Here is a 26,653-nt window from a genome sequence, read left to right on the forward strand (position 1 = left end):
ATCTCCTGTGGGCAAAGGGCAGCTGTGTTGCCTTGAGAGACCCCAGGCATTACACATCTGGCAAGATCTCCCTTCAGTCCCCACATAGTTGAGTCAGGTACAATATTACTGCAAAGACAGAAAAATATGAATTTCCCATATGGATGTCTTTAAAATGGACTTCAGTGACAGGAAAGCCTCGATCCATTCTCACTGGGAAGTTTTTATTTACAATGCAGATACTTCAGTAGTACTGTTCAAATGACATGATCTGAAAGTCAGCAGCAAGGTCACCTAAAAAATACCAAGCACGGCAACAGCAACAAGTCATCACCTACCTGGAGATGAGCATAGACAGCAATAGCAAGCCAAATGACCTCCCAGAAGAGCCCTGCACCGTTGGGGCTGGCCATCCTCGTGCCTTGGAACTCTGCTGGGAGAGATTGTTTCAAGTTACAAACAAAACCAAGCGGGCTGCGCCAGGATTTCAATGACTAAAGCAAACTAGGCAAAGGGACAGAACCAGCGTTTGGAAGAAATGCAATACAAACACCGGCGTTTGTGCTGGCCAGCGGAGCAGACTAGCAGCGCATGCCATGAGCACAGCCTGCAGGGTGATGTAGTTCCGATTAGGGAACAGAAGCAGGGTGGGGACGAGGGAAGCTTTGGGGAAGCAGGCAACAGGGGGCGAGTTTGATCGGCTCCTGCATGCAAGTCAATGTATCAAATCGGCCCCTCCCGTCTGGACCTCTCACTTGCACCCATTCAGAGCCAAGAACCCAGCCCCGGGGCCTCAGCAGTCACATGTACTGCCTTTGAAAGTTCTGATCACAACAGCCCCGAGGCAGAGAAGAAAACGAGCCACCATAAAGACCCTCACGGTTTGCAGGCCAACACTGAACTGCCCGGCACTTTTAGTAAAAGCTTCAATTAACAACCTCGAACAAGAAAAAAATAAACACGCAATAACAATACTGATAATGCTGATCATTCTTAGTGCATCTTCCCGCCTCAGCCTATTTGTTACCACCATTATAAAACAGTGCAAGTTCCACACACCCCTAACACACGCACACAGACAGCCCTCACTCCCTCCCCTCACCCTCCACCCCTTTTTTTTACGAGGACCCACAGTGAATGCAGACCTTCCCTTCAAAACCAAAACCTCGGACGTGTCCTTTCTAAGATATCAGACGTCCCAAAAGAAAAGCAGCTACCCGAACAACCCTTGCACCTGTCGACTAAACAGAATTAAGATACCTTACAGAAGTAAATGTTTAATTCTGAGGAGACTCTCTTTCCACCCACTCACTTCCAACCTTTCACGCTCCTGAATGCTTCGGTGATTCAAAAGTTTCAGTCCCCTCTGTGTTAGAGAAAGAAGGTTCCTCCCCTCGCCAGATCCAGCCCAACACCCCACACTCGGGCACCCACCCCGCAGGTGCCCGGGCTTCCCCGGGGCTCCTCGAGCCGGCCGCGCTGCCCACCCAGCAGCTCCCGCAGTGTCCGCGGAGCCCCTCTCCGGGAAGCCCCCGCAGCCCCCGAGCTCACCCACCTGGAGCGGCGCCAGGCTCGGCGCGGAGCGCAGCGCCGGCCGATGCCGGTGTCGGAGAGGAGCGGCACCGCCGACACCTCCTTCCCGCTCGCAGGTCAGGGGAGAACCTCGCCCGTCACGGCACCGGGGATACAGCATCCCGCATCGCGAGCGACGGCCCCTCCCTCGCGCCAGGCTCCAGCCCACCGCCGCCGGTTCACCGAGGTCCTACAGGCTGCTGGCAGCGGGCCGCCCCTCCCGCCGCCGCAGCCCGGCCCCGGCGAGAAGCGCCCGGGCGCCTCCACCTGCGGCGCGGGGCCGCCACCCGCCGCCGCCGCCGCCCGGCACCCCCTCGCGGCCCCGGCCTCCCCGGGCAGGGCGGGCGGCCAGCAGGGCCCGGTTCCCCCCCGGTTGCGGAGGCGCTGGCTCCGGCAGCCCGACAGCTCAGGACCGGGCGCTTCGTCCTCCCCCGAGGGGCGAACGCTACCGTGAAATCAGCCTCCGAAGCTGACGCGAAGCAGCTTCCAAAACCGCAATCTTCCCATGTCTCATCTCCAAGCAACTCTGACAGTACAGCTGCAAATCTGCTCGCACACCGAGGAGGTCTTTAATCACGCTGCCCTCCGCGATATTTTTAGGTTTCCTACTGTAAATCTGACAAGTACGTCTCATCCGTCAGCTCTGCTCGCCTTCCCATCTCAAGTCGCTAAGCGGTAACGGGGTAAAATCCTCTACCTTCGCGCTACGGCTCCCACTGACGTCCTGAGCTTTCGTCGAGTCTAAGAGCAACACACAGAAAAAGGGCTATTATCCCTGCCACCGAAGTTAAAAATACGCTCCGGAGAACTAAACATAACCGATGAAGAGTTTGTTCAAATATGTTGCGCTGGAAACTTTTCCAGCGTGTTGAGGTTTCTCACCAGCGAGGGAAAGCGCCTCCTCCATCGTTAGGAACAGAGCGCCCTCTGCTGAAAGTCGGCTGCGAGGACGGCGGCCAAAGGAACGGCGCGGACAGAGTGCCGTCCCCGGGCGCCTCTGGGCGCAGCTGAGCACCGCTCTACCCGGGCCGCTGGGACACGGGCTGCCCTCGTAGCACCGCTGTTATCCGCAGATCACATCACAAAGCTGGGCCCTGAGATTCTAATGGAGTTTTCTAAGTTTAAATGCTGATCGGCATTATTGTTTTTCTTTCAGCGCTACTCGCCTGCCTTCTTTACTTTCTCCTTACTCTGATAGCTTCCTACAACACTGCTCCTCATCATTTGCTTCGTTTATCCCCTAAACACAAAAGATAATTAAACACCACGTTTGCAAGTCGTAGAAACACTCATTCATCTCCTGCAGTTAATTGGAGAATAAAATAAACGAGAAGCAAGAAGCAGAGCAGGTCAGACAGCTCCAGCAGGCACAGTGATTTCAGTGGGGCTGCTGTTGTGTCACTTACACACTTAATTCCTTGTATGATTTTGGGCTTAAGTTATAAGTTCTATGTTTGAATGTACAAAGCATGCAAGAAAACAGAGGTAAGCACCTGCAAGCATCCCCCTAACCCCAAGGACAACTTTCAGAAAGCATTAGAATAAATAATAGCATACATGGTACAGCAGCATGTCTCATAAGAATATCAATAGGAGGGGGAACAGCTGTTTATGAGGGTGGATAGTGATAGGACAAGGGGGAATGCTTTTGAACTTGAGACAGGGGAGGTGTAGGTTGGATCTTAGAAGGAAGTTTTTAACTCAGAGGGTGGTGACTGGAACAGGTTGCTCAAGGAGGCTGTGGATGCCCCATCCCTGGAGGCATTCAAGGCCAGGCTGGATGTGGCTCTGGGCAGCCTGGTCTGTTGGTTGGCAACCCTGCACATAGCAGGGGGGTTGAAACAAGACTATCATTGTGGTCCTTTTCAACCCAGGCTATGCTATGATTCTAGCCCAATCTACAGACAGTAATGTTAATCGCATTCTCCCTCGCCCTCCATGGGCAGTTGTTTGGGACGGCTGGTTGGATGGTTTGCTTTTGGGGGTTCCTGTGCTGATTTATTTTTTTGCTTTTGTTACATAGAAATCATCTTGTGTGTGTGTGTGTGTGTGTGTGTGTGAGGGAGAATAAGAAGAGCACCAGCCCAATAACTAGCAGTACTTATCTTTTTATCCTACAACCTACTGCTGAAAAATTACAGATGTTTTGACAGCTTTCAGTAGGGGCATTTTCCTATGTGAAATTCACATCATGGCCATTTATTGCCTCCTTTACCCTGTTTCTTTAATTTCTTCACCTCAGCCTCATCCCCCACCCACTGCACTTTCATCTCTAGATTTCAGTGACTGTGAAAGCTTTGGGATTTTGACTCCTGCTGGAGATCTCCTCCTTTACCCCTTTTGCTGAGCCAGGCAAAAGCTGAATGAAGCCCAGGGGTCCGGACAAGATCTGTCAGACAAAACCACTTCAGAATTATGAGCAGACTCCTCCAATACATGTTCCAAAGCTGAAGGCCACAAACTTACAGGTTCTAGACAGCTAATTTTCAACTCTGGGGCAGTTTGTCAGCAATCCTAATAAACTAATTAATCACTGAAAGAAATCATTGCTTCTAAGGGAACAATTAACTTCCCTTCTGCTCACTGCCCATAACATCTATGGATTATAAACTCTTTAAGGAATGATTTCTTCTTTGTCTTTTGCACTGCTTGCAGAGCTCCTTGTCCAGTGCCAAGACCTTGAGCACTGCCTATTAGCAAACTATTGTTCTGATTGACACTCATGCCATATTAGTCTGACAGAGCTGATATGAGATTTTTTGAACAGGAAACTACAGTGAATCTCTCCAGAGTTCACATACGTAACTCCTGTATTCATCTCCTGCTATTAATAATGTTTTTCTATTACATGTGCTTATCTTTTGGTGTTCTCTAAAATATACATCATTTAAATGACGTTAAATATGACGGCTGTAAAGCTCTTGTACTTCATAGGATGGTGAGATACGGACATTTGCACTTATTTCATTGAGCACAATCGTGATCTCATCCATCTGTACAGCTGGCACAGTCTCATGAAGAACCTGGTCAGAAGTACAATGGCCTTATTCTGTTTTCTATGTACTTAAGGCCACGTGTCTTTAGCACTGTCCACAGTCATTGAGCATTTTGTTATTCATTGATTTACATTCAATTGTGACAACAAAAATTTTCATCTGCAAGCAGAAAAGACAGGGAAATAAAACCCTACAGGATACAGATAAGGACCAAATTGAAGCAAATGACAGATCTGGTCCAGTAAAATAATGTTTGATCAGATGCTAATCATCAGATTCCACTCTGAGAAATCTTCAACACAAAGCTTTCAAATCTAGAAAAAAGCACATCTCTATTTACCTCTGTCCTGAAATGCAGGTGTACACCTTCAGCAGACCCCACTACATATAAACATTCTCTCAAAGCAAGTTCAGCCAAGCCAATCTGATGATCACGAAGGCCATTTTTACATCATAACAAAAGTCTGTACTACTCAGGGAAAAAGCGTTTGGCTAAACTACAGATTCAAAATCCACTGAAACAGTGCAGAACAACATTTGGCTCATAAATCAGGATTAAGCCTAATGAATACCAAAGCTGGAAGTATCCTGCTGAGGCCCCATGCAGAAAGTGAATTTTGGTTGGAGGCCTCAAAGTTATCAGTAATAGAGCTGCACCTGATTGACTAATAAAAGGAAAATGTTAAATTTCCTGTAACGAGAGTCATGAGAACCCTGATAGGGCATAATCAGTTCTTTGACCCCGCATCGTGTTTGTACAGGGCGCCTGTTTACCCTGAAATAACAAGCTCTCTGGGGGAGAGAGCAATCATGCACTGTCACACTTCACAAACGTTATATGCTATAGAGGGTAAAGCCTCTATTAGTAAAGGCACAAAGTTCAGCTGTGGTACTGTGCCTTTCATTCCCCAGCGTGAGGGAAGCCCTGCGTTCCACACCGATGGCTGCCCTGAGCTTTGGAAACAGCTCCATCAGAACAGCAAGGAGAAAAAAAAAAACCTTGTGGCTTAACGAAACATAAAAGCATACTTATGGGTAGAGCAAAACATTATAGCAAATTTCTGTTTTCCTCCCAGTTTGTGTTCAGCTGAATCCAATATTAATAAATACAGTATATACAAATGGTCACTACTGCAAGTATTTGAATAAATATTTGTCCTTTCTTGTCTCTCAAATTCCATTTTTTTATCTACAAGCAAAACAACTTGTAGTGCATTTGCATATTTATGATCCTGTACAGTAGTAGCAGACGCATTAAATTTCATGACTTCCCAGAACAAACACATTTTGTTTCAGATGGAATATACACACGGTTTGTTTTTCAGTTCAGTGTTCATAGCCCTAACAAAAATGCTGGGATAGACACTCTGAGAACTACTTAAATACATTCACATAATCATTATACAGTTGCCTGTGCTCTCACGTGATTATTGTGGGCATAATTGAAACATATTTAAAGGAGAAAAATATTTTAATATAAAATGTACAAAAATACATAAATTTATATGCAGATAAGGCAAAATGAAAAATTAACTGTCGTCTATTTGGACTTTCCCCCCCAGTTTGCAAAATAGATATACCAAATAAATAGATATATGTATATATGAAATATATATACAAACACACCTCTGTATAAAACCTCTCTGAGGACTGTGAGTATGCCAAATGTGAATTCTTGAACTTATCTGCCATTTTCTTCTCATGCAACAATGACAACAACCCACCTTCCTCAGAAGCTTTGATGGCCTTTACTTCTGTGCTTGCTAAGAATAAAACATATTGAGTGCTCTGTAAAACAGGCAGCACCAAGTGCCCAAGCAGAGCCTCTGAAGAGATGGGCTATGTTGGATGTCATGGATGCTGCACAAAGCTCAGCATGACAATTGGTTTTCCTCAGTAGATCATCGCAGGAAGGGTAGGAAGCAGAGCAAAGCAGATGACCTGTATTCCAAGACAGCTATCACAGATCACTACATGTCCAGATACACACCAATAAGGATACGGAAGGAGAGAATATAAGCAAACTATGAGATAGATTGCGGGGGGAGAGAAAAAAAGAAAAAAAATAGAGGAAGTTTGGAAGAAGAGGAGTTCAAGTGACAAAGACAATGTAGTTTTGAAAGCAGAAGATGAATGATTAATATAGGAAAATGCAGCAAAGCCAAAGGAAGTAATAAGTATGGGTAGGAGTTGAAGCAGGCAAAGAAAAAGAGCATGAAACAGAAATGAGGCCATTGGAAAACAGCTTCAGAAAATAAGTGACACTGCATCAAGTGGCTGGCAATAACAAGAACAAAATTCACACTGTTTTGCATACGGTCTGCGTGTCACATTACAAATACAGAAAAGCTATAACAAAACCCACTGCAAAATGGCTCTGTGCTCCTCTTGTCTTGTGCAGGTGAGAACAAAGCAGCAAACAAAACATTGTGCTCAAAAGAAAAAGCAGGTTGGTGTATTAACTGAAGACAGAATTCCTGGGCCAATCTACACTTAAAAGCTCAAAGCAAATATGAGGGCAGAAAACAAGCTTGAAATCCATTTCTGATTCTTCTGTTCTTTTTGCTTGCCAAACTCTTCTGCCTTTCTGTCCATTGCTCTAATTTCTTGAGTTGCACAACTACAGCCTTCATTAAGAGATGGCACAGTGAATCACTACCAGAGGAAAAGCATCCTTTCTCCTCAGCACAGATTGGCTGCAGACAAGAGCTTCATGTGGAGGTACCAGGTCAAGTGGAACAGGGTAAGCTATCTGCCCTCTGTGAAGTGAATGCAATTCAACTCAGCATTGTTGACTGGGGGGGAAGGAAGATCATTTTGTTATTATATTCTACTAAAAGATGTGGAAGTGATTTCATTTTCATAAGGGACTCAGATTTTACTTAGTAGTGGTGGATCAGAGGAGGTTCCTGGCTCCTATGGGAGCCAGCAGATGTACTAGCTCTTATTAACATGCAGTGATGACATAATTGAATGCAATCTATTTGACAGTCAATGAGGGTAAAGAAAGGTTAGCAAAACTTGGTGGATGGAAGAAAAGAAGTTTCCTGAAGCTCCACACTGACATTTTGGAGATAGATAGTTGCTGGAAAACAGACAGACAGAAACAGCCACACAGCTTATTTCATAGAATCATAGCTTTAATATATTTTTCCTGCTTTTCTGTTACTTTTCTCCTTTGCTGGCTCTATTATCCTATACTAAGAGAATGTCACGATCTCTGAAGTTCATTCAAAGTCTGCTACTGATATTAGTAAAATCTATAGACCAACTGCATTAATGTAGACCTGTGTCCTAGCTGTGACCTCTCTTTTTCTCATTCTGCACAGACACTCCTTCAAGAAATTACATCCTATGTAAGACTGGACAAGAGCAGATACATTCAGACAGGGAGACAGATTCTGATCATTGCTGTACCAGTGTAAGACATACCAAACGTGTAACTTCTCTGAGTGGGTGGGCACTGAAATCAACTCCTTAGGGAAGAGGTCATGGCACCAAGCTGCCAGAGTTCAAGGAGCGGTTGGACAACATTATCAGGAATGTGGATTAAATTTTGTGTGGAGCCAATTTTGTGTAGTCCTGTGTGGAGCCAGGAGTTGGACTCTGTGCCCTGTCCCTGGAGACACTCAAGTGCTCCTTGCACCTGACCAGCTGTAGGTGCCCATGTTCAGTGCGGGGGATTTGGACCAGATGGCCTTTAAGGGTCCCTTCCAAGTCAAACGATTCTATGATCCCACTAACTCAGGATATTCTGTGATTCTCTGCGTTTGTACATGAAGGTGGAATTTGTTTGTCAATGAAAATAGGACAGCCTAATGTTATCAGTTATTAACTACAAAATGTTACAAGCAGATATGTTATATGTTATCTATATCCATATGATGTGTTTTACTAAACAAGATCTATTGTTTACTTTGGCATCTAGCTACACTACAAATCATTTCATGATACTTAAATGATATTTCTGTTCTTTTATTATCTACCAGCTGCTGGAAGGCTGTTATTCCTACACAGGCAAAAGCCACTGTGACCTGACTGACTTGTCCTGCTTAATTTGTTAGAGAAGCAGGAGCATAAGCTGAAGTACTGCACAGGAGGATGACACCTGCAGATACATCATCCAGAGAGAATATCTCCCTCTATATATTATTGTTAACATTACATAGACAGAAGCTGCCCTTTTACCTTTCTGGTCAGTGAACAGCAATTTTCTCACGGAGCCTCCATATCCACTGTACTGCTATTGACAATAGCCTTCAACCATCTGCAGGCTAACAGGACTCAATCTGATTTCATCAGCTCCAGGCGCATGTGAGTCACTAACATCTGTCTGTAAATAAGCTGTTTGGCAAAGGGCTTATTCCTACACTTTACATTTTAAATAGCACTACTGCTACACATGCAGACTTCCTTGAATTGCCACAAAAGCTGAAGGCTGTTCAGTAACACCTTGCTTTGCTTCCAAAATATATTTAGGAAGAGATGCTGGTGAATTAGGGAGAACTATTGTCATAAACAGAAAAACACTACAGAGCTATAAAGTCTCTCAAAAGTATTTAAGACTTAAAAAGTAAACATACGTTCAAATGTTCTGTACCAACTCATAAAGACATCTACAAAATGCTACTTCTATCAACCAGCCTGGACTTACCCATAAGTGCAGCAGTTGCTACCAACAATCTGCCCTCCCAGGAGAGGCCAGAGCCAGCTGCTTCTCACTGAACAAAGCCAGGTCAGAAAGCAAGGCCAGCAGGGCACAGCTGCACCAACTCCTAGGCAAAGTGAGCAGAAAGGCAGGAGAGAACAACAGTAATGAGCAAAGACCTCAGAGAGTGTTACAGCAACAAGGGAAACATAAATATAACCTGAAAAGTCAGTCCATCAGTCAACCAAGCTCACAAAAGGACAACCATCCCAACCTGAGACTTCATGGAGTTCCTGTGTCCAAGGCAGAGGTGTGGGTGTGTAACCCTAACTGAAGCCCATCAGGGCCATTGAGGCATATTAATGAACTCAGAGCCCTATCTGCATTTTGGAACTAATTTAGCAGATTGCCGACACATGAGTAAAATTGGCTAGCAGATGTATAAGGGAAAGAATAGCAAGAAATTCAGTTGATGTTTTCTGGTTCTCATTTTATCACTGTATTTTTTTTTTTCTTCTAGTGAGTTTTACCAGCTTGAGATCTGAAAAAGATGCTAAGAAAAGTCCACAAATATTTTACATATTTTTCTAATTCCAATTTAGTATAATCTACAACACTGTCCAGATCTCTCATATCTACATTTTCCTAAGAATAAGCTATTTGTAGAAAAGCTTTTACTGTGCTTTAGCCTGATAAGTCTTTTCCTGCAGTTTTTTTCTGATGCGCTCTATATCTTTTCTTAATCCTAACGCAGTCCTGGCATCTTTATACTAGAAACAGTAGGAAAAAATGGCAAAGGGTTATCTCTGTAAGAATTCCCCAGCTCCATTTGTGGTCTAAATAGTGCAGATACAGTCTTAAGAGAGGGAGAAAGAAAGAAAAGACAGAATGAAAAAGAACCAGTAACCGGATTCCACTAACACACTGCTTAGATGCCTTCACACAGCAGATAAAACTGGCTCAGACTATTTTTGGACTATTTCTTCCAGCTGTTTTTGTTTGCACTGCTACAAAGCCCTGGCAGGCAAGAAAAATATTCTTGGATTAGCTGATTTTTAGCTTTGTTCTGTGTCTGTTCCAAACCCATACAGTGTATTTGAACAGCTGGCCAGTACATGCAACTGACAAACATGACAGGGACATATGAGCACAGTGTTCCTTGTGGAGGACTGAGGTTTCAGAGCTGATACCCTCAGACATATCTATCTTTGTCTAAGAGGTACACATTCAGATTTGAATTATACATTTTATTTTTCTTGACTTGAGTTTTCTACTGGCAGTGAAGAACAAACAAGTATTCGTTATAGCAAAATAAGAAGACTGGAACTGCTTTGCAGAAAAGAATTTCCTCATGCTATTACTAGGACAAGGACCAGAGAGCTCAGTCTAGCCATACACCATTACTATGCTACATACATTTGTAGCCTTCAAACTGTTTTACTTTTTAGTGCAAATGTAAACTTCCTGATGAACATCTTTCTGTATCTTCTCCAGTTCCTTTCCCTACTTCATGTACCTTTGTATCTGGGACGTACATAACCTAATTGTAAAATCCCTAGCTAATCTCTTAGGGCCAACTTCGTTGTTCTCCCATGGGATATGCCTCTGGGTCTGGAGAGTGAAGTTAGAACTTATCTCTACAACATTCATAGCATCCACCTTCCCTTTTAGTGAACTCTAAGAAGATGTCAAGGCACTAAGGCTGTATTTTGGAGAGTTCAGCTCATACGACTTGGACTGTAAGTGCAGGAGTTCACCTGCCTGTGTAGAATCAAGCTGTAAAGGTCAGAGAGTATAAGAGGAAAATTCAAACAGCACAGCCTGAGTTTGTGAATCAAGCATGTCAGCCTGAAACTGCAGCTTGCTTCCTAACAACAAACAGCATGGCTTTAGGAGAACAGCACACACTCACATTGCAGTGAGCATTGTAGTGTCCTCACTAGGACACTGGAGGTAAGCAGCAACAGAGTATGAGATGCGTCCAGTGTGAAAGTGCAGCATCTAATGACTTTTTGGTACCACTGGTATAACAAGAGCTGAGAAGTGTTGTTTAGAAGGAAGCCAACCAAACCAACTAAACGTACCCCAGAATGTAGGCCTAGGACAAATGTTTGGCAAAATAAAAAGAAATGAAGGGTGCCCAAAGAACTTCCTGACTGCATAAATTGGTGTAGATTTGGGCAATGGCTGTTTCTCTGGGCAGGAAATAGCCTAAGCTCTTAAGGGAACTTTCTTCTAACTGCTGCAACAAACCCCATAATCTACAGTTCGGATATTTATGCTCATACTCATTGAGATCCATGCAGCGCCTGCTCTCCAAAGTGTAAGTGAAAATGAAAAGGATCAGTTAATCAGCTATTGGAGAAAAGTAGCAGCTATCACAGGACAGGTGCCAAAACAACTTTCTTACTGTACAATGATTTTTTTTTTTTTTTTTTTAAATGCAATTGGCATGAACCTTTGCTGGCCACTTCACACATTTGTCTTGATGTCAGCTCCTCTCCTTCTGTTCCATTACATCAGCTTTCAAATGAAACACTGTAGCACCGACATATTACAGCCTGAAGCCGGGCCTGAAGCCTGAAAACGCCGATAAGCAAACAAACAAACAAAGATCGGGGACTGTTGCAGTCAGCTGAGCAAACTGCAAGACCCAGACAGAAGAAGCAGAGCGCAGAGCCGCGGTGTGTCCGAGCTTTGCTGCAGCTGTGCTGCATCCATCCTCCCAAATGTGGGACTGTATGACCCGACTGCTGTTTAACAACACAGACTGCTTAACAACGCTGAGCTCCCGAGCAGCAACTCCTCGGCCCTCTCCGAAAGAGAAAGCGTGTATAGAAAATAGAGCAAACCCAAAACGAAACACAGAGATTATCCACAGGGAGCCGCGGCGCCCCGGGGCGCAGCCCTAGTCCTTGACGCTGCCCACCTCCAGAGGCCGCGACAGCAGCTGCCCGCTATTTATACTCGGCGGCGGTGCTGGGTGCCCTGCGCGGGGCGGTGTTGGGAGCGGCGGGACTCGGGCCGAGCTGCCATGACCACGCCGCTAACGTCCACGCCGCTATTGTCCACGCCGGCGAGTGGGAGCCGCGGCCGTGGCACTCCCACCGTTTCTCCGCTCAGCCCGACGCGGCTCAGCCGGCTGCAAGAGAAGGAGGAGCTGCGGCAACTCAATGACCGCCTGGCCGCCTACATCGAGCGGGTGCGGACGCTGGAGGCCGACAAGTCGGTACTGCAGCAGCGTCTGGCCGACCTAGAGGAGGGCAGCGGCCGGGAGCTGGGCTGCCTGCGGCTCCGCTACGAGGCGGAGCTGGCCGACGCCCGCCGTACGCTGGACGACATCGCTATCGAGCGGGCCGCGCTGCAGGTGGAGCTGGGCAAGATCGGCGAGGAGCACCGGCAGCTGTACAGCAGGTCGGTGTCCGGCTCTCCTGCCTGGCCCTACCCGGTGCGGGGCTCCCTAGGAGGTACTCCCTGCTTGGGGGGAGGAGAAGCAGGTGATGCTGTTTGCCAGAACCCATGTGCTGGGGAGGCGGGCTCTGTGCTGTCAGAGCAGTGGGGTCTTAGTGATGGTGAGACCCCAAATGTTTGGATGGTAAGGTGGGGTTAGAGTGATTCGGGCCTGGAGGAATCCTAATGTATGCCCTGCAGGGGCACTGCTGTGAGCACCTCTGCGCTAGTGCTGCTGGGCCTCTTTAGAGCTCCCTTGTAATGGGCATGGGGCACCCTCAGAGCCTGGGGAGCTGTGAGGCCTTATGGACACAGTACTGCCTGAATGCCCAGCTGACTGCATTTAGTACTGCACCTGTGATTCATAAACAACCAAGAAGCTGTTGTGCTGGAAGGCATCTAGAAAGTTATGGGGGTAGGGGAAGTAAGTCTCAGCACAGAGTCAAGTCACAGCATAGAGTCAGTTCACCTCTCTTTGGGGGTTATTTTCTCAGATGTTGCCCGGGGGAATATACAGAGCAGACAGTCCTGTGAGCAGGAAAACCTTCCTGCTGCAAGCTGGCACTGCACAGAAACTGTCCTAGAATGACCTGCCTGTCACTTCAGACTTGATGCTTTCATGAGCAGTATATCTTGTCTGTAATCTCCTTGTTGTGTAGTTTCCTTAGGTGAGGAACAAAGGGATGGTCCAATGTAAGTGCACTTGAAGAAGGTAGACAGTGAAGAGGAGGGAACAAGAATTGGATCACAGTAATTCTTCATAGTATAGTACTCAGTTATTTCAGTGCTCTACGGTACTACTAAATGAATTACATACTTTCAGTAACTTGTATGTCCACAGTCCCCTCCCTCCTTCCTCTAAGCCTTGCTATAAACTGTTATCATAGCACTGTTAGGCAACAATGTTTTCTCTTAATATATATATAGTATGGAGTAAGTTCTGCCTTCTAGTGGTTCAGTAGGACTTAAGTAGCTGTTCTACTTGGGAATGAAACATGTTTTTACTCTAAGCTTTGGTTTTCAGCTGCTTGGAAGTTATTGGGTTTGCTTCATTCATGCTGGGTTTTAGCTCATAAATTAGTTTCATAAATCTAACTAGCCACTTGATTGGATAGTGAGGAAAAGGCTAATGCAAGTTCTGAAATCCTTCTGCTGCTCTTTGTGTTTGTATAACTCAGTGACTTTGTTTGTAAAAGCTTTAGGCTTGGCAGGTATGTAATCCTCCAGACTAATTTACTTCTTAAGAGTAGCTAGGTTTTGAAGTGGTTAACTTTACAACCTCTGGGAAATGATACATTGTACATGCTGTTTTCTGGAAGGACTGGACTGAAGTCCTAACATTGACTATTATTTAACTGGGCAGTGTAATTGCAAATATCTCTGATGATTTGGAATAAAATCCTCTGAGGATATCATGCCTATATATATATATATTCATTAAATAACCTGTAACTCTTAAGGGATGGAATGTCACTAGATAATTTCCCAACAGCATTAACTATTGACTCTTCTTAATCACTACTGAAGAGACTTAAACTGTCAGCAACCATCAAATGTCCTTGCATTCCACTTTTTCCCCTAAACAGTGCAGTTGGAAGTAGGCCAAAGATGTTTTGGAAGGAGGAGTTGTGGATAAGCATATCAGTTAGTTGAATTTGGAGCCTGAGGAAGGTCAAAGCAAGAACAGTAGCACTGCAGATAACAACAACCACAGTTCTGTTCTGTGTGAGTATAAATGTGTGTTTTGGTACTGAACCTGACATATGTAGTATAGCAAGCAAGAAATGGTTAAGTGACTTTGTCAAGTCTTGACGGGCTGAAGTCTGTTTCAAATATTTCACCAAAAGAACCCAGGTATTAAATTCTCTAGGTCAAGTGTATGATACTTTGATTTATTGGATATGTGATAGCCAGTGCTTCACACTTATCATTCTGTGTCACAGACAAACTTTAAATTGCTGCAATTAAAGATGAAATCATCCAGTTAAGCGTTCACTGGGGGAGGGATTATTCTTGCACACTATTGCAATAAATATATATAGACTATTAGAAGGTGTACTTTGATAACACTATCTGATAGTATAATTTTCATGTTAATATTACAAATAATACTTACAAGTAGTAGTAGCAGCAGTGGTCCCAGAAGGAAAGTGGTTAACTTCTCAGCTAGAAGAGAGAGAAAACTGTAAATACGAGGGGAAAACTGGAATATGATCTTTCCTTATTGCTACTACAATACTTAATTTTTTTCATAGATTCTCTCAGCAAAGAGTAATATCTTTTACTAGTAAAACATTTGATTATGCATCATGGTCACAAGGTACTGAGACTGTCAACAAATGCCTTGAATAGCAGAGCTAGAAAAGGCCTTGGGCAAGAACCTGATCTAGCCCCGTACATCCATGGCCTATGGCAGAACCAGCTGTACCTGCATCACTTCTAGCAGATGTTTGTGTGACCCTTTTTAAATTCCAGGTAATGGAGATTCCAGACTTTCCCCAGGCATTGTGCTTTAGTTTTGAACTACCATTAGTTTCCCCTCCAACATCTAACCCAAATATTTCTCCTGCAATTTAAGCCTACAACTTCCTGCCTTTTCCACAACAGACATGGAAAAGAGATTCCCTTCCCCTGTGCAGAGGTCTTTACACACATAAAAGACTTCTGTCTCCTGTCACTTTTCTGTTCTCTAGACTAAACAATTCTTACCCTGTTCCAGTCTTACCTTGTAGCCCCTGCTTTCTAGAGCCCATCCTTCCTGTGGAATGACTTTGGACTCTCTCCAGCTGGTCTGTTCAGTTATCAACTGGGAAACTCATTGTGTAAATTATCACAACTTAGCCACTTGGCAGAACAGATTTTGCAGAAATAAATTGAATGCTTTACTCCTTATAATCTCAAATCTGTGTACTGAGCAGGAAGGAACTCCAGCTCAGTGTAGGTCAAGTAACTGCAGCTATAGGAGAAGGCAGAGCAGTGTGGGAAATTATCACACCCATCTCAAAGACAGAAACCCAGTGTGGGCCCATCACTTGTCTGCTGTGGTGCCAAGTTGAAAGAATAAATCTATTGACATCCAGATGGCATCTGAATGCTCTGTAAGTCAGTTTCACATCTGTGCAAGGAAAGGGGGGAGTTGGACTAGGTGACCTTTAAAGATCCCCCTTCAACTGTAAGGATTTGGTGATAATTGGTTGCTTGCAGAAGGCTGAAGCAGTGTTCTGCAAAAAAAGCAGAGCTGTTCTCACCTCATGACTCTATGAAGGTGTGAAGGGAAGAGTTTGTGATCCATCCTGAGGGTAGAGGCCCTGTTTGCAAGGATGCTCTCTGTGCTGTGAGCGTGGTCTGTGTGGAGACTTGCTGCTGTGTGGCAGGAGCTGGTGGCTGGAGCAGGCCAGAGGCTGTGAGGCTGAGCACCCTGCCCAGGTGGAGGCCTGGAGCCAGAGCTCCAGTGCTGAGGGGCAGCTTGGTGTGTGAAGCCCCCAGCAGCTAGAGGTGTTTTCTGCCTCCAGGTGCAGAGAAGTGCTTTGCCATGTGTGAGCAGCACTGCCTGCCATCCTGCCTCAGGAAGGCAGGCCTCGAGCTGCATGCACACTGCCTTCCCGCCTTCAGGTAGTGGCCCTGCCTGTGGAGCATGGCCATCATGGCTGCTCACCCGGGTGGGGTGGCTGCAAGGGCTCTGTGACACAGCAAAGGTGCATTTAAATGGCTGGCAGGGACCTCAGCTGTCTTTCCTGCTGGAAGGGAGTTCTTGTTTCAGGAGTTCGTTCAGTAGTGGCAGATGAGTGGAGTCCTGTGAGCACCAGTTTTGAATGTGACTATTCCTGTGGAGGCAGTGGTTGCGCCATCCCTTCCTCCCCTCTGGATGGCAGTGCTGTGGAGAATAGCTAGGTCCTGCATAGGATTTGCACACAATCAGCTGGAAAACAGATCAGAAATCCTTCTGGTTAAACAAATGATACTTGTCTGAGGCTCTGTCTGGTTTGTTTCTTAGAGCCTGCCCTGGGCTCTCACCACAAGTTTCAACCTTTCTTCTGATTCAGTTCAACCACAGACCCCCCATTAAAGGTAAATACACTGAAAGTAAATATTCTCCCTCACCAGCTGCAACTTATGGATGTGAAACTTTCACTTGCAGGAATTCAAAAAAAGAAGCTGACTTGAACCTGGCACAGGCTCGTATGAGAGATCTTGATGCTCAGTTGAATGCAAAGGAAGCTGACCTGGCAACAGCTTTGAACGAGAACCGGACTTTGGAGAATGGCATCCGTGAGTTAAAGGACCAAGTAGTCACTGTAAGGCTTGTTCCTGGAATTCCAACTTTGCTTTTGCTCCTGAAGCTTTTGCTTGTCTTCCTCCAAGCTAGTTAGAGATTTAGAAGTAAAATCAGGCAAAAGCTATTATCTGTCACAGTTGAACAAAAAGATTTCTCCACTCTTGCTGAAAGCAAATGCTGCTAGTAGTTGGTCCATTAAAACTTCCAGCTGTTGTAAGTACCTTTAATTCTATTCCATGACTGTAGTAGCTAATGAATTTTTACTTACTGACAAATGATGATGAAATGTGAACTGCTACTGGCCTTGTAGCGAAGGGAGGATTTGATGGACCCTGCTCTATTATGCTTAAATCTCTGTAGAACAGATACAACTTCTGACTGTCTCTTTGAGCTCTTGCACTATTCAAGTTACTACTCTATTGGTATTTTCCAACACAGTATCTTCATGCTTTAATATGATCATTAATTAAGCTATTTTAGGGTCTTTACAAGGCAAATTAAGAAAACCTTTTGTCCAATAGTTTGAGGAATATGTTTATACTTGGAGTACTTTTCATGTTAAGAATCCATACAAGTTATATGGGAAGTAAGGAAGAAATCAGGGAAACTTTCTAACATGAATGGGAAGAATAATTGCAGATGGTAGAACTTCATCAGAAGCAATTTTTTTTTGTATTTGAAATGAAACTTAACTGGTACAATGGAGGGCTGCATACATCATCTGCAGGAGGTCTGGCCTACATAACAACTAGTAGTATTTCATTGCAAACATTCTGGATCCTGCAGAAATAGGCCTTGGACAGTACAATAGTCAACTTCACTTAAGAAATGCATTTTGTTTGCTGTAGGAATCAAATTGAATAACCTGTAATAAGTTTGCTATCTTAGTTAAGAAGAACAACAACTTAATTTTGACTACCCTTATGTCTTTCTCTTCTAGCTGGAGCTGTCACTGGAAGATGCCAAAAAGCATCTCCACAGTGAAATGTTGAGAAGGGTGGACCTGGAAAATCATTTGAAAACTTTGCAGGAAAAAATGACATTCCAGAAGTGTCTTCATGAAGATGTATGTTTTAGCTTATTAACAAGGGTTTTTTAGGTGTCCGTGACCCCTGGATGTCCTTAAAAGCAATGTTAAGTTGTGCCTTATCCTTAGAAAGGTAACTTAGATGAGTCAACTTATGGCAGTCCATCAGACAATAAAATCTGACTAACTAGGAAGACTTCAAGACAGTGTACAACTTCATGTTAACTGGCATAGTACCAATAGGTATCTGGAATATGAGAACTTTCTCAGGCTGCACTTCTGAAGGTAACTACAATCAGTGTATTACTTTGTGTGACTGAAAGTGCATACATTACAGTTGAAGCTAAATGATTCCAGGTGCTTGCAAGAAGCCAAAAATTAGTCAAGTTAACACTTTTTAATGTGTATGGGAACTGATAAGGCTTGACCCTGTAAAACCTGGTTGGTGAGCAATTTACTTCCCTTGCTTTAAGCATCTTTCTATTGTGCTGGTCCTTCCATCATCACACCTCTGTTGTAATGCCTTTCCCATTGTATTGATCTGTCTGATTGCTACAATAAGCAGTTCAAGTTGCTTTCTTTCTTGAAGTTTATCAAACACCATTCCTAAGTGTTGCATTAGGAGTCAGTATATAATGTGGAACTTAAAAAGTGAATGCAAACCAAATTCCTTCTGGAAGGAGACTGTGATTTCAGTGCTAAAAGTCCAATTCCTCAAGCCCAGTTGCTGTTAGTGTTTGAATAGAGCAAAAATAAGTAACAGTTCTTAAAGAAGCTGAAGTGCACATGCATATCAAGAAAAGCAGATAAATTAATATAGATCAAAGAATTAATCTTCAAATTAGATGTGGATTACTTTGCTTAGTAGTTTAAGCAGTGTCAGCAGTGAAGAAGCAGAAAAATCCAGCACAGCTACTGAGGTGTGAGTACCTGATGTAAAGGAAGGGCATGTAAGCTGTGAATTGAGGTATTACAGTGTACTCAGTGGCAAATCTGCTGTGGTACTGAATTACTTGCTAAGCTGGTACAGTAAGTCCACAGTCTCAAATCAAACTGTTTTGGCTTGCTTATTCTCAGACACTTTCCCTCCTAGGAGCTCAAGGAGATAAAAAGAATCCATGAGAGCAGAATAGCAGAAATGGAGTCTGGTCGTCGGAGAGAATTTGAGAGTAAGCTCTCAGATGTTCTGCAGGGGCTCAGAAGACAGCATGAAGAACAAATTCAAGGATACAAAGCAGAGCTGGAGCGAACATTCAGTGCAAAAGTGAGTCTATGATAGATGCCTATAGTAGTATCCTATAACTTTGTGCTTTGACAAGCCATTTCCAAGCATTCTTCATTGTTCTTCTAGAGAATCCATTGACATATATATACACACACACACACACACACATACACACAAAATCAGTGCTTTTGTAACTGGAACATCCTAATCCAACACCTCTTGCTATCTGAATATTGTTTATTGTTTGTTTGTTTTTTCTGAAATGAACATTGAACTTACGTAATCGTCCTTGAAAATAAAACACTTTCTTATTTAGATCTTATTGGTATCTGCATACTTAAGTAAAATATAGCTGTTTCCATATGTAACAGTTGGAAATCACTTGATTTTAATTTTTTTTTCCCCCCACTTTATTTAAAATAGATGGTCACAAGCAACTCCTTACTAACAGTGACTCTACCCATAGGTGGAGAATGCCCAGCTTTCTGCAACAAGAAATAGTGAGTTTGCCAATTCAGCTCGAGAGGAGTTAAGGGAAACAAAGCTTAGAGTTGATAATCTGACATCTGAAGTTAATCACTATCAAAGCCAGGTACTATTTTTTTTGTATATTCTTAGTATTAAATACCCAATTCAAAATATTTACTTTCTAATACTCAGTGACTGTTTTTCTTTTTCCTCTCAATTATAGAATGCTGCTTTGGAGAACAGAGTAAAGGAGCTACAGGAGATGCTGGATAAAGATCGTGATCTATATCGAAAGCGTATGGCTGAAAAAGAGAAAGAAATGGCACAAGCCCAGAAAAAGGTTCAAGAACAGTTGGAAGAATATGAGCATCTCTTAGATGTGAAACTAGCTCTAGATCTGGAAATAAATGCCTACAGGAAGATGCTGGAAGGAGAGGAACAGAGGTAGGCTATTACAAGACCTTCATGTTCACTTGCCCCATCCACGGTCTCTGTACTAACTGTATGTATATTCAAAAATGTGGTAAATGCAAGAAAGAAATACTGCTTGCAGTTAGTATCACCATTCAGTTTAAGTATAATCTTCTGTAAATAAATAGCATTTTCTGACAGTAAAAATAAAGTCGCATGTTCAAGGCTTTGTGGAAAGCTTCAAGGTTAGAAGCTGTTAGGCTTGGCTATCCTGATAGTAGTGAGGAGAAATGTGAATGTTATTTCACTCCTTCCCAGGCTGAACATATCACCAAGTACATCTTCACATAGTGTTGCAACTCAAGCAACAAGTGAAGGGCGACGGTTTTTGCATGGGAGAAAAAGGAAAATGAAAGCCAAAAAGAGAGAACATAGTGCTGGGTTTAAGACTGTTCAGCATGCTTCATCTTCTGGAAAAGTGTCTATTGAAGAAATTGATGCAGATGGGAATTTTGTCAGGCTTAAAAACAACTCTGATGAGGTACTTGTTCAATTTTGTTCTGCCTTCACTGCAAAATATGACTGCTTGTGAACTGATTTGTGGCTTAGAGATCACAACAAGGACAGATGAAGAGATGAGGTAGATGTAAATAAAAAGTAGATCTTTCTAAATGTTTCTTGAACTTACCTGGCTGCTGCCAATAGATGAGGACCAACCGATATTCATACTGCAGGTGTCTTGTTCTGGGGCTTTTGGGGGAGGTGCACTGGCACCTATGATGCAGAAGCCTATCATTTTCAGTTATTTCTCATTAGAACCAGGCTAGTAGTATTGGAAGCACTTCATAACCTTGAGAAACTAAATAAGGTTTAGTAAACTGGATGCCAGCTTACCAATTAGAAATACAACAAAAAGGTTGACTAGGACTGACAGTATCTAATCAGTGTAGAGAGCTTCACTAATGAATTGGATAACTTGTTTAATCTGAAAATCCACAACTGTTAGGATTATCAGAGCTCCAAAACTTGCAGCTGGTAGACTAGGTGCTTTAGCCTGAGTTGCCTTAAACCTTCAAAGACCACTTTATATATTACAGCATACATTAATATGTATAAGTATATGCATGCAGTCTAACTTAAGCTGGTCATGCACATCTATCCAGAAAGAACATGAACCTACTCTTCCTGGTTAGAATATTATCCCTATTGAACTGATGTACCTGAATTTCTGGGACTAAGATTAACTCTAAGACAGTACTAGGAGACTCTTCTGGAGGTTTAAGGTAGTTTTATAATTGAATATAGTCTTCCACCTTACAGAAGAGGGACCAGATGTCTCTTAAGGCTGGTAAGAATCTTGTTTGTGTGAGTGCTTTAGTGTTCATTTGTAATGCAAAGAAATTTCTCGTCCTGCAGGATCAGCCACTACATGGATGGGTGCTGAGAAGACATCTTGAGAGCGTGTCAGATGTAACATACAAATTCCCCCCACAGTTCACTCTTCAGGCAGGCCAAGTAGTTACGGTAGGTAGTTCTGTACCACTTATTCAGTGTTCTTGAATCCTTTTGAACAGAAGTAGTAGCCTGCCAGGGATGAGAGTAGCTGAGTTTGTTACTGGATGTCTTTGGCATGAGAGGGCTTGGAGCAGCGTGCGTTAGGATGAGTTCTGATATAACTACAAATAAGAAGAATCAATGTTGGCTCACTTCAAATTTTTGGCAGATCTGGGGTGCAGCTGCTGGTGTAAGCCCAGGTCCTAGTGACCTGATATGGAAGTCTCAGAAGTCTTGGGGATCTGGGTATAACATTGGTGTTACACTCATCACAGATGAAGGTGAGGTAAGTGAGTTGCAGCTTCTGTTCTTTTACTAAAATTGTTTGGTGCGCTTGATTCTTGAGCTGCTTTGATGGTGACTTAATTGCATTGTAGGAACTGGCAGAGAGAAAATTAATGCATGTACCCAGGGGAGAAGAAAGTGGCGACCAAGATGATGAGTATGAAGAACTAATGGGAAGTGAAGTGGAGCTTCCATCTCAGGTAATATGCCTGAAACTTAAACACAAGCAATTGAATAATTCTGATAGCCAGTTTCTTTACGCTGTGCGAATATACTTCCCCAAATATGATCCAAACCCAACTCTTACCATTTTTCTTGATGTCAGACCAAAAGAAGAAGAAAAAAGAAATGCTGTTTGGTTTCATGATAGTGATTCCTTGAGCATCCTGAAGCAGGTGAGATTAGTGAGAACTGTGCTTGCCATCTCAGCTTGCTTCACTAATAATGCTTCAGTATCTCATCCCATGTAGGCTGTTGTAGCTTGCATGGCTTTGCATCACAGATAAAATTGATGCTTTGCTTATTTTTTGGCTGAATATCATCAAATAATTAGAGGTCAAATAATTAACACTATTGCAGAAGAATACCGGCTCTCTATGTATTTATCTGAACAACCATCTCACCATGAAGATACTTGCAAGCTATTATTCCTAAAACAGACTGCAAACAAATATTTTCATTCTTTGTGGATGAAGTGACTTAACTAATGCTTAGAACAGTGTACTGGACTTGTTCTAAAGTACCTGAATCAAATTTGCACTAAAAATCTAATTTTTCCTTTCAAAAATGAGATCAAATTCCCTACAGGGGAATCTGGATAGGCTGGGGTTGATGCTCAACTGCATGAGCTGAATCACTTTGTCCAAGTCATTGATAAAGATACTGAACATAACAGGCTCCAGTATTGACCCCTGGGAGACACCATTCATGACTGACTGCCAGTTGGATTTCACTCCATTTACCACCACTCTGTGAGCCTGGTCCTCCAGCCAGTTCTTTACCCAGTATAGATTGTACCTGTCCAAGCCATAAGCTGCCAGCTTCTCCAGTTACCAACCCCAATGGTTTTTAAGGACAAGGGAGATGTTGCACTGAGTGACATGGTTTAGTGGGCATGGTGCTGTGAGTGGACAGTTGGACAAGATGATCTTAGAGGTCTCTTCTAACCCTTATGATTCTAAAATGCTGAAATTAAAGCTAATGGCTGTGATGCTATAATGGGGTGGAAAGTACCGCAATAACAGCGGGGTGGCAAAGTATTTGGCTACAGCAAATGAGAATGAGCCCAAATGCTGCAGAAGTGAAGGAAACGAGCTGCTTACCCTTGGAAGGCCTCAGGTAGGCAGGGTATATTGACTGGCAAGTTTCTTTTAAACTTGATCATGAATTTAAGGCACTTCAGTGTCAGCTTGGATTACTCTTAAATACTTCATTCAATATTTCCCAAGTAGAAACAAAGTACAGATACAGATCACACTAACAGAATTAACACATCAGTAGAATGAGCATGTTTTGGTGTACCTGTTACATTCTGGGTGCAACTTCAATGCTGAAATGCCCTCTGAAAGATTCTCTGTGGCTTCTGCCTGATCACGTGAACCTGAAGTAGTTCATCTTGTGTTCTTCAAGTGCACTTTAGTGTACAACCAGCTTGTCTTCTTCTTAGTGCAGACTAAGGCCTTATGTACAAGGGGAAATGTTAATTTTCCCTTCCTGCTGACAAAGCCTTTTGAGTTACCACACCTTTGCTTTAAAAAAAAATAAATCTTCTGCAGAGCTACAAGGAAGGCAGGTAGCTACTGCAGCAGGTCTCTGACACCAGTATTTCCTGTGTATCTTCTCCTGTTAGTGTTCCAACCCAAAAACACAGCTTGGAAGTACCCTGGGGTACCGTCTTATTAAAGAAAATGTACCTCCGAACAGGCGGTTGTCTGCTGCTTAGTTGTTTCTTTGTCCTTTCAAAATCTGACTGAATATCTATTGTTACACCAGCTGGCTTAGAGTGCTCAAAGTTTTATGTTGTTGGTATATTTTCAGTCTCACACTGTGAAGGATAAGACCTTGTTTAATAGGCTATTGAATGCTGTTCTGTAATGCTGTGTGTTGGAAGCCTGAACAGCATACACCAAAATGGCTGAAGCTGTACCAGTGGAAACATTGTTTTAAAGAGACTCAATGCTACAAGCTCCTTTATGTTTGAAATAGGGCCTCTCCTCCGTATTTTAAGGGCTCTTTATTTTAATTGATTGATAATATGGTTTGTTCTGCCATCAGTGATGAAAGGCAAAAGCAACTTCTTTACCTGCATGGTAAAACACTTACTGTTTTATCAACAACTTTACAATACTGTTATGTACCACTTATGGTAAGAATCCATTCTAATACTCCTACTCAAATATTAACCTGTCCATCTGCTGAATTACTATTAGACTTCAAACTTCTGTCGCTAGTGCATCTATGTTTCTGCAATGTAGGTAATACTGAGGTAAGTTTTGTTGATGTTGTTTTTTAACTAAGTTGTTTTCTTCCTGTAGAGAGCAAAATGATGTAAAGGATGCAAGGTAGTGCTTTCAGGCAGGGTTTTCATGTTTTTCTGTTTCTGTTCCTCTTCCAACATGAATAGTGTGAGTTTGCATGTCAGTTTAGTTCTGATGCATCCAGAACTCTGAAGTACTGATAGCTTGATAACTTTTCTTTAATTAGCATTAAATAGAAAGTTTGTATGCACGCTCCTTAGATTTGTTTTATTTCTGCAGCAAAATGAAGATCCCAGCTGTTCCATCATGTAGTATGGACATGGAGATGATCACCTGAGAATGCTTCTAAGCCTCAAGTGACATTTTGGACTTAAGTGTGTGGTGGTACCTTCTGCAATATCTGAGAGTAACTTGGAATTTACATCTCCCATCTGACCTCTTCGTAAGAAATGCTGTCCATGACATAACACCTCCTGCCTTCTGATACTGTGTACCCCGTGCTGGATTCACTGATACAAAGATCAGTAGATACAAGCTCTGTAGGAAGTTCTTTCACTCAGTTACAAGGATTTGATTTCCATGACCTGCTGAAACAGGAGCGTGCACTGTTCACAAAGCTGTTAGGTGTCCTAGAAGGATGATAAATGAGACCAAGCATAGGCTGTCTCAGCTTTCTTAATATTCTGGTATGGTGTTTCTCCAAAGGCAATTTCTATTTCAAGCCAGAGTGGATAACTACATGTGCTGAGTCATGTCACAGCTTGGATATTCAGCAATTCTGAACTTGTAAGTAGTAACACTTCCTGAAGGGTACTGACTATCTGAAATGGTTTCTGCTCGTATCCTGATGCGGGCATGTCTAGATCACTTGCTGAAGAACTTCCTAGAGTAACAAAATGTTTCAAGTCAAATCAAGCTGTGATGTATTCCTCTTGTTTATTAAAGGTACTGTTTCTTTATTCTAGTACATAGAAATTACCAGCTGCAGTATTTGATATTTCTAGATGCAGCATAGCTTTTAGTTCTGATTTGCTGGAACCATAACGTGAACAGATAAACCCTGCAAATGTGAAATATTCCAACAGGAGGTAAAGTAACTATCAATATTAGCACTCTAGTCCCAAAAAGCCAGCCTTCTAAGTGGCTAGGGAAAAAAAAATACTGGTTAAAAAATCAAAATGACAAAGGTGCATTAAAAAATATTAGCTCTTACAGTCCCTGCGTACTGAATGTCTGACATAAGGACAGACTGCAGTCCTGCTTTGCATTTCTAGCTGGGAAGTGGGGGTGGAGTACTATGTTGGCCAGTATTTAATTTAATAGCTTTGTAGCTGTCTGAAGGCTGACCCCTAGCCCTTAGTCAGCCTTTATAATCCCTTCTTTCAGCCTGTTTACCAAAATGCTTACCTGATGGTTATATGGCAAAGTAAGAACTTTGAGCCTTGCAGGTCCTCTTCTCTTTAAAAGTATAAGCAGCTGATGTTGCAGATCAGTCAGTGCTGGGTTTTTCATCTGCATCTGTTACCTTACCAAAATATTAAGTTCTGAGTTTTGAGATCTGTTCTATATTTGGATGCTATTATTAATATGAGGATTTTCTTAGACAAGCTTAATGTTCTTAAATTAAGCTGTTAAAGTCGTTAAAAAGATGAAAACTAATGCTGGTTTAATGCATTTTATCAGTTTTGAATTCCTGTTATACCTTGTGCCCCATAGAGAAATAAATGTTGCTATATCTTTCTATATTTATCTTTATGTTGAACTTTTTATTGTTAAAGAGATTTTTCATGAGCAAATATTAAAGTCTAAGATATTTATAGGTAAGCTAAATAAAAGTTGGTTTATTGATGATTTTTCTTGAGTAAGCTTGAATGACTTGGAACAGTACAACTCCCTGAATAGCTTTAAGAAACTTTCACCCCTATACTATACTGTGCTGTTTACATCCATCACTTAATTCCTCAAATAAAGCTGAATTGTAATGACTTCCATTTAAGAGTAGTACTCAGTACTTCACATGATGCTTCTAACATAAGGTAAAGATGTTAAAAAGCAACAACCACTGTATTTGTCTTGATTTGAAATAGTGGTAAACACAAACCCCAACACTCAGTACATAACATTTTGTATTCAGAATATCACAGCTATTTTTGATTAAGAACTAAGTTGGGCCAAGTTATTTTCTGTGTTGCTGCTCTAATAATTACTAGCTACGCACCCATGAGGTTGGAAAATTCCTAATAAATCTCCTCCTTTCTGTGTCCTAATTAACTAGCCTGCTGTAG

The 26,653-nt window shown here is 42.7% G+C and overlaps 2 protein-coding genes across 7 annotated transcripts in view; one reads left to right on the forward strand and one right to left on the reverse strand.

Annotated features, from left to right (window-relative positions):
• Positions 1 to 2,374, reverse strand: part of ADAMTSL3 (ADAMTS like 3) — a 173,653-nt gene extending 171,279 nt beyond the window's left edge. The window contains exons 1-2 of one of the 5 annotated variants that reach the window (XM_072345366.1): positions 2,249 to 2,374; positions 318 to 412 (exon numbers count right to left, since the gene is read on the reverse strand). In XM_072345366.1, coding sequence (XP_072201467.1) covers positions 318 to 392 — 75 coding nt within the window. In that variant the 5' untranslated portion in view covers positions 393 to 412; positions 2,249 to 2,374. Of the gene's footprint in view, positions 1 to 317; positions 413 to 1,534; positions 1,803 to 2,000; positions 2,056 to 2,248 lie in introns of those variants that run through there. The other 4 variants (XM_072345367.1, XM_072345368.1, XM_072345369.1 and 1 more) reach the window with 4 other exon arrangements.
• A 9,329-nt stretch (positions 2,375 to 11,703) lies between these two features.
• LOC140256610 (lamin-B3-like) lies at positions 11,704 to 26,219 on the forward strand. Of its 2 annotated transcripts, XM_072345220.1 has the most exons (12): positions 11,704 to 12,609; positions 16,784 to 16,940; positions 17,862 to 17,987; positions 19,042 to 19,212; positions 19,640 to 19,765; positions 19,865 to 20,085; positions 20,371 to 20,593; positions 21,469 to 21,576; positions 21,776 to 21,892; positions 21,984 to 22,091; positions 22,217 to 22,286; positions 24,648 to 26,219. In XM_072345220.1, the coding sequence occupies exons 1-11, from the start codon at positions 12,230 to 12,232 to the stop codon at positions 22,256 to 22,258; spliced, it is 1,779 nt and encodes a 592-aa protein (XP_072201321.1). In that variant the 5' UTR covers positions 11,704 to 12,229; the 3' UTR covers positions 22,259 to 22,286; positions 24,648 to 26,219. The 2 variants fall into 2 exon arrangements, with proteins under 2 accessions (XP_072201321.1, XP_072201322.1); XM_072345221.1 differs by lacking the exon at positions 22,217 to 22,286.
• The last annotated feature ends 434 nt before the right edge of the window (positions 26,220 to 26,653 follow it).

The sequence above is a fragment of the Excalfactoria chinensis genome, chromosome 10 (genome assembly GCF_039878825.1).
Source record: "Excalfactoria chinensis isolate bCotChi1 chromosome 10, bCotChi1.hap2, whole genome shotgun sequence".
Lineage (NCBI taxonomy): Eukaryota > Metazoa > Chordata > Aves > Galliformes > Phasianidae > Excalfactoria > Excalfactoria chinensis.

What these genes read in the sequence shown, in the direction of transcription:
- LOC140256610 (XM_072345220.1), top strand. Translation starts at nt 12,230, where the DNA reads ATGACCACGCCGCTAACGTCCACGCCGCTATTGTCCACGCCGGCGAGT. An exon ending in CACCGGCAGCTGTACAGCAG is followed by an intron (nt 12,610 to 16,783) that starts GTCGGTGTCCGG and finishes TTTCACTTGCAG; the next exon opens with GAATTCAAAAAAAGAAGCTG. An exon ending in TTAATCACTATCAAAGCCAG is followed by an intron (nt 19,766 to 19,864) that starts GTACTATTTTTT and finishes TCTCAATTATAG; the next exon opens with AATGCTGCTTTGGAGAACAG.